This window comes from Petaurus breviceps, unplaced genomic scaffold, assembly GCF_028583685.1.
Source record: "Petaurus breviceps papuanus isolate PSGF00001 unplaced genomic scaffold, PetGlider_PUasm1.0 90925, whole genome shotgun sequence".
Taxonomy (NCBI): domain Eukaryota; kingdom Metazoa; phylum Chordata; class Mammalia; order Diprotodontia; family Petauridae; genus Petaurus; species Petaurus breviceps.
In genome coordinates, this window is record NW_027187380.1 from 30,783,496 (window position 1) to 30,791,454 (window position 7,959).

At 35.9% G+C, this 7,959-nt stretch overlaps 1 protein-coding gene across 1 annotated transcript; it reads left to right on the forward strand.

Moving 5' to 3' along the window:
- The first annotated feature begins 6,427 nt into the window (after positions 1 to 6,427).
- On the forward strand, positions 6,428 to 7,417 carry LOC138152737 (olfactory receptor 2T6-like). Its single transcript, XM_069076838.1, has one exon. It carries the CDS (start codon positions 6,428 to 6,430, stop codon positions 7,415 to 7,417), a length of 990 nt encoding a protein of 329 aa, XP_068932939.1.
- Positions 7,418 to 7,959: the final 542 nt, after the last annotated feature.

Genomic DNA, 7,959 nt, shown 5'->3' on the forward strand with positions numbered 1-7,959 from the left:
TTGACTGATAAACAACTGGACCAGGTGATTGTGACCAAAGATCATGATAAAAGGAAATTAAAAGTAAAAGAACCTCATTTACTATTTCCACTGATAGTCAGCAGAGGGTCAAAGCAGAACTAGTCTGGAAAAAGACAGTGATCAACTAGGGAGTTTCTCATATTTAAAGCTGTAAAAGAATCTTGAGATTTACATATATATTTAGGAAAAATTTCATTGGTGTCCCTTTTGTCTTTTTAATAAACTTTTTATTTTATGGTGAATATATATATTTAATTGATTTCAGTATGCTGGGGGTATGATATGTCAAATGTACATTGTAATGAAAAAAGTTCCACATTTGGAGTTAGAGGACCTGAGCTCAAATTATGCTTTGCTGTGAGCAAATCTTTTATTCACTCTGGTCCTCAATTTTCTTATCTGTAAAATAAAAGGGTAGGACTATATGACCTCTAGAGTCTTTTCAAGTGCTATAGCCATCTGTAATCCTATGATACTTCTTTTTTTCCTTCTTTTCCTTTTTCTCATTCTTCTTTGCATAACACTCATTATTCTTTCCTTGATGTTTAATTCATTTCTACAAATATATACTAAGTGATTACCTAGTATTGGAGAGGCAATGACAATGGAAGAAAAGCAAAGTTTAGATAAGACATGGTCCCTTCCCTTGTGGAATTTTGTGTAAAACCTACTATTTTAGTTTGTATAAAACTAACCTACTTCATTTTCTCTCTCTCCTTTCCCCCAGTATTTCATAGGCCTACCAATTGTGAACATTGCTTAATTCCCTTCAACACTATAGGCAAAATAGAGCTTTGCCCTTTGATCTATGTAATATTCCCCCTGACTATTGACAGATACGTCTTGTACGGCAGAGTCTGTACCTACTTAACACCAAATAGCTAGATGGAAAATGAAAGTTTTTTAACATCAGAATGATCTGCAGCTCATTCCATCACTTATCAGAAAGAAACATTTAAATAATGTCAAAATAAATTCTTGTTTCATTATTGGAGGAAGCCAGATTGGTCCTGTCAGGTCTTTGTCTTTATAAATATTAATCACTATCCAGGGTCCTGCTCTAGTTTCTGGTATCATGTGAAATTTATCTAGAATAGTTTTCCTTCTAGGGTGAAATTACCCAGACCCCTCCCTGATTCAATAATATTTTCCCACTTAGTCATTGAGAGCTCATGCTAGTGATACTTCATATCAAAATACAAAAGAAATACACTCTGAGATTCCATTATTTGAAAAAAACCCAGTCTAAGGAATGAAAGATTTATTATCCATATAACCACCCTTGAAGTTCTTCAGGTAACAATTTTCTGTCTAGTTCATAGTACTTAAATTGTTCATCTAGAAAACTAGCAGAACTACAACTAACTTGCTTAAAAGGAAAACAATCCATCTATATAATATCTACTTCCCCCGACCATAAAATTAATCACCTTTAATAGAATTGTTGAATTATTCAAAGTTACAGAACATAGTCATGTTCCACTTTGTGCAAAAGGCACTCTTTTTAAATCATAGAGTGGAGAAATTTTCAGTTATCCTCCTATTAAATATATTTTTTATGCCTACACTTGTACTGCTTGCCTTCTCAATGAGTAGAGAAGGGGTTAGAGAGAGGAAAAGAATTTAAAAAAAAGAATGTTAAAAAATAAATAACATAAACATTATTCTTACATTGAGGGGAGGTAAGGATGGAGGAGGGGACCTCAAATGTCTTACCTATGTAAATCCATGAAGGGATTTCTTTCGTAAGTTTGGATTTCCTTGGTCTTTGCATGATGTAGTGGAAAGAGAAAACAAAAGTGTAGGGAAAAGAAAATTAGAGTAGGAACCAGGGAAACTGGGTTCTAATTCCAGTTCTGTCACTAGCTGCAAAATGTTGGGCAAGCTACTTCCATCTTTCTGGACCCTCAGTTTCTTTCTCCATAAAAGGAGAATAGTGCTATTTAATCTCTAAGGTCCTTTCTATTTCTGATGTGCTAGGATCCTACTTACCATTCACATAATGAAAAATCATGCATTTAAAATTTCATTCTTCTCCCTCTTTCCCATGAGGGAGACTGAGCTAAAATAAGGTAAAATTTGCTATGAGTCAGGAAAAATTGCCTCACTGAATATGAAGAAATGATCCAGACAAGGAATCCACCAAGAGGTAAAGTGAAAAATATATGTTGATCACTGACTCTTTTTACCGAGGCATGCTCTAGAGCAGACTTTTCAGTATTTCTGGACTCCCATATATCTAATATTTTATGGACACAAGAGAGATACCCAAGAGCAGTCTGAAATAAGGAACAAATGTTATTCTCAACTCAAAGGGAAAAAATAACATTTTTAAAAGATGAAGCAAATTGACTGGAAAAGCTTGAATGTTGTCTTAACTTCTCTACTATTAGTAACTCTACCACTTTGTTTCTAAAGTCTAATCTTGAAATTGGAAGTCACAAAAAAGCAGTGTGACTGAATTTGCTTCATACTATTTTCTTTTTATTATAAAGAGGATAAGATTAGGTAGCACTGATTATATTATATTTCATTCACTGATTAGCTGTATGATTCAATCTGAGAAACTTGATTCTACTAGGCTGAGTTCATTCATTCATATATTAACATTAATGGTCTGTCCCACTCCATATAGAGGGCAGTTCAATTCAATTTTGTTTGGTTTGTTTCAGGTTAGTCTAAATCAACTTTGATTTAGTTTTTGATTTTTGATTAGTATTTGAATGCCCTTTGTGTGTTCAGTAAATAATATTCAATTTACTACTATATGCTAGGCAGTGTAAAACACAAAACTTAGATAAAGGCTTATTTGCTTCCATTTTTGCAATATAGAACAAAATAAATAAAAAAAATTATCAAGTGCTTGTTATGCACCAAGCACTGTGCTAAGCATTGTAGATAAAAGGAAACCATTCCTGCCCTCAAAGAGTTTATATTCTATAGAAAGAAACAATATATATACATAAATATATACAAAATAAGCTCATACAGCATAAACACAAGGTAATGGGAGAAGGGACTAGCAACTGTATAAGGTTTCATTTAGGAGTTAGTAAATGAATTTCTACTTTAAGAAAAAACTAAGGATTCAATGATTCAGAGGCGAGGAACAAGTACATTTTAAGCACAAAGGTTGAAGATATAATGATGGGTGTAGAGAAAAGCAGGATAAATTTGTCTGGAACAATGGCTTTCAAGCTATTGCCAAGGCCTGTTGATTTCACATTTACAACATCTCTCAAATACGTACCACTACTCTCTTCTGATACTCCCACTACTCTAGTGTAGTTCCTCATCACCTCACATCTGGATTATTTCAATAGCTTGCTTGTTGGGTCTGCTTGTCCCAAGTTTATCCCCACTCCCCTCCATCCTTCATTGTCACTAAAGTAATTTTATTAAAACACAGGTCTGATCATGTCACACACATCTCCCATTTCATAAATTCTAGTGTTTTCTTATTGACTCTAGGAATAAATACAAAATGCTCTGTTAGTCCTTCAAAGCCTTTCAAACCCTAACCCCCTCCTACTTGTCCAGTCTTCTTACTCCCTGATATATATCCTTGATCCAGAGACATTGACCCCCTGGCTTTTCCATGAACAAGACACTCAATCTCTAAGTTCTGGGTAAGCTGGAGTTAGGTTATAAAGGAATTTTAATGTCAAAAAAGAGTTTTTATTTAATCCTTGAGGTAAGAAGGAGCCTCTGGAGTTTTTTGAATAGGATAGTAGCATTGTCAGACTGCACTTCAGGGAAATCATTCTGGCAACTGTGTGGAGTTAGTGAAGAGGAGAGACTTCAGGCAGAGAGACCAGTTAAAAGGCTATTGCAATAGTTCACATAAGAGGTAAGAGTAAGAGGTAATATAGGGCTGAGCTAGAACTGTGATCGCAGGAACAGAGAAAGGTAAGGATATGGGGGACAGAAATGACAAAATTTGCAGTTGATGAAAAATGTGACTGAGAGTAGTTGTTTGTTTTTTTGTAGAGGACTAATTACATCTCAGGTTATGTTTTCACTTGTGTGTGAATTGTGTTTAAGTAAGGCAGAGTTGTACAAGCTCATCAATGCCACTCTCTCTTCCTGAGTCATTGAAGTTCAGTAGCAGGACAAAAGTCAAGATGACTCATGATGGCCCAGGATGCAGTGGATAACCTTGGTGTCTTTGATGTCTGACCAAGCTCTAAGTGCTCCACAGTGCCTGCTTCAGCCCACTTTCAAGGCCATTGGAATAAATTGTTCTCATCTGCCTATTCCAACAGAGAAAGTCTTCACATGTTTGGGGGTAGATAGCCCCCTAACTCAGTGACAGGTTTGAGAACTGTCAGTTACCCTTAACCTGGTTTAGCCCATTTGCAAAGATGGTTTACTGGGGTATGACTGCTGCACATTTTTGGAGCCACAGATGAAAGTTGGGCAAATCAAGTGGACACCAAAGATGGATGAGCAGTCCTGAAAAGGACTTAGCAAACCCTCACATCAGAGGTGCTTGTCCTTCTGAAACCCCATACACCCCAATTGAGTATAAAGAGTTGAAGATCATGTCATAGTTGTGAATCAGGTGCCTAGAATCAGGTAATACCTTGATGTGACTAAAGAAGTGAAAAGGACTGGGCTTGGGTTAGTGTCCCACTAGGTCTTTCACTTTGCCTGTATCTATAAGAAAAAGAGCAGTACATAATTCTGATCCAGAAGTAGGTAAGGGGTTTCTGGGTGGTATGAGCCTATAGAAGTTTGAAAACTTACTTCATTTTACCTCTTTTTACATAATCTAAATATGGATTATAGATAACTTAAATATGTCCCTGTTCAATGATGCTTATTTAGCTATGAGACACACCCCCAAGTGAAATGAATATAAGATAGAGGTAAGAAAGCCTTGGGATAAAATCTCAGATACTGAGGTTTTGGTCCTAGTTCTGCAATCACTGAATTAGATGAGAACATGGCTAAGACACTTTGCTTCTCTGACATATCTCATGAAATCTACTATTGTTAAATAGTGCAAAGTCATAGTTACAGGTTTTTAATCTGCTGCCATTCTGCCCATTCCCTGCTTCCATCTGGAAAACTAGATATTTCTAGTAGTCTACCCCATTTATGGATTTTAGATTTGAACATCATTAGCATACACACATATTCACATTGCTCTATGTCTAGATTACATGAGAATAATATACAAGAGCTTTGCCTCTGAGGAGAGGTATATGAGAAATTAGGAGAAAAGAAACAAAAAACCTTCCTCTTTCCGTAATGGAAGCTCATGATTCTTCCATTTAAGTTTAGGGCACAAAAATACTTTTCATGTGTCATAGGACTAATAATACTGGTCATTGCCTCAACCATCATAAACGGAGATGAAATCTCCAATAAATCTTTAGAAGACTTCACTCAGTAAGTTTCCAATAAATAGTTAAGATAATTGGGCATAATATCAATCTTACAATTAGTTTTCTAACTTCAAAAATGCCTCCCTAAATGACATTGAATTCACAGTTATAATCATTTACCTATCATATTTTTCTCATAATATAGATCTTATTTCTTGTAAGATCAATTAAAAAGTGAATGACACTGCTTGCTAAAAGCATATTTCAGTTATTTAGATTAAGCTGCAAACACCTAGATCATGATAATAATTAATTATTACAATATATAGTCATATAATATATAATAATTTCATCTTTATTAACAACTGGGGCTCATGATCCCACCATAGCCTCATTCAGTCACAAGATTTTCTGTCCATCATGAATATGGTCCAGATAACACTGTCTCCACGTATGTTATAGTTTAGATAGCTGTTTCCAAACAAGGCTACTTGTTTTAGTGATTTGTCTGAATTTTTAAACTGAGTAAATTAAATAATTAATTTAGTTGACTGGATATAAACTGTTTAAATCAATGGTTTGAAAAACATGTATATGTATTTACACACATATATGTGTATATATATATGTCTCCCTGTGTACATGTGTATATATATATTAACACAAATGTAATGAAGACTTGATTCACTTTCATCAATATAAGTGAACAAGTTGGGTGATAAAATGAAACACCTACTCACTAAATATCTACTTCCATTTGTGCTGGGTAGACAGCTTTAGAATTTCATTAGGACCAGGAGAAAATGACTTAGAAAGAAGAGGGAAATTTACATATAATATTATATGTATGTATAATTATATGCACATGTGTATATATGATATATAAGATTATATAAATTATGATGTACATGTGTATATATCAAATTTATATTATTTTAATTTTTGAAACACTGTACTAACATTTTTTTTTCTTTTCAAGTCTGATTCAGGTGGGTAGGAACTCTTGTCCATGGATGATTTCTCTTCCCAATGTTGATTCTTCTTTTAATGTCCCAAGGCCTATCTCAATAATAATGGAAAGAGACAACAGAAGCAACTCTACCGACTTCTTCCTCATGGGGATTTTCAGCCACAATGTGGCCTCAGGCTTCATTTTTATCATTATCTTTATCATCTTCTTTATTGCCTTGATAGCTAATGGTACCATGATTTTCTTGATCAACACAGACCCTCACCTCCATACACCAATGTACTTCCTACTCAGTCATCTCTCTTTCATTGATATTGTATACATCACCACCATAGTCCCCAAGATGCTGGTGGATTTTTCAGGTCAGGGGACTATTTCATTTTTGGCTTGTACTGCTCAATATTTTCTGTACCAAACTTTTGTAGGAGCTGAGTTTTTCCTGCTGGGTCTCATGGCCTATGACCGCTACATAGCTATCTGCTACCCTTTACGATACCCTGTTCTCATGAGTAGACAGATTTGTGTCATAATATTGGTCAGCTCTTGGTTTGGGGGATCTTTGGATAGTTTTATTCTCACCCCCATCACAATGAGCCTACCATTCTGTTCCTCCCACCAAATCAACCACTTTTTCTGTGAGGCACCCACTATGCTGAGGCTAGCATGTGGTGACAAAGCTATGTATGAGATGGTGATGTATGTTTGCTGTGTCATGATGTTGCTAATCCCCTTCTCTATAATTATCACCTCCTACACAAAGATCCTCATCACTGTGCATCATATGAATTCTGCAGAGGGGAGAAAGAAAGCCTTAACCACCTGCTCTTCACACATAATGGTGATTACCTTATTCTATGGGGCAGCCTTATATACCTATATGCTGCCTCAATCATACCACACCCCAGTCAAGGACAAAATTTTCTCTGCCTTCTACACCATCCTCACACCCATGATTAACCCCCTCATTTATAGCCTGAGGAACAGGGATGTGACTGGAGCCATGAAGAGGGCACTGGGAAGGTGTAAAAGGATACCCAGGGTAACTAGAGTTGAATTCCAACAATCCAGATCCAAATCCAAATGGAGCAGTTAGGTGGTACAGTGGATTGAGTGCTAGGCCCAGAGTCAGAGAGACTTGAGTTCAAATCCAACCTCGGATATTTACTAGCTGTATGACTCTGGGTAAGTCACATAACCTCTGTTTCCTCCACTGTAAAACAGGAATCATAATAGCACCTACTTCATAGAGTTGTGAGGAATAAATGAGATAATATCTGTAAAAGTTGCTTAGCATAGTCCTTGGCACATAGTAGGCACTTCATAAATACTTGTTCCTTTCCTCTCCTATGTCCCCTTCCATATGAGTCAAGAATCAGGCAGGAGGACTCAGTTACATAAAGTTCTTTCTCTCAACTATGGAAAGGTATACAGGCAAAGATGGTGTCAAAACACAACATTCTAGTATGTATAAAACAAGATTTCCATAGAGATTTGATCTTGAATTACACACCTGACAGAAGAAAAAATCAAAAGCCTCCCTTCCTCCTTCTTCCCTTTTCTCTCCCTCTCTTCCTTTCTAATTTTTCTCTCTCCCTCTATTCTTCCCTCCCTATCTTCTTTCCAAATTTGGTTCTT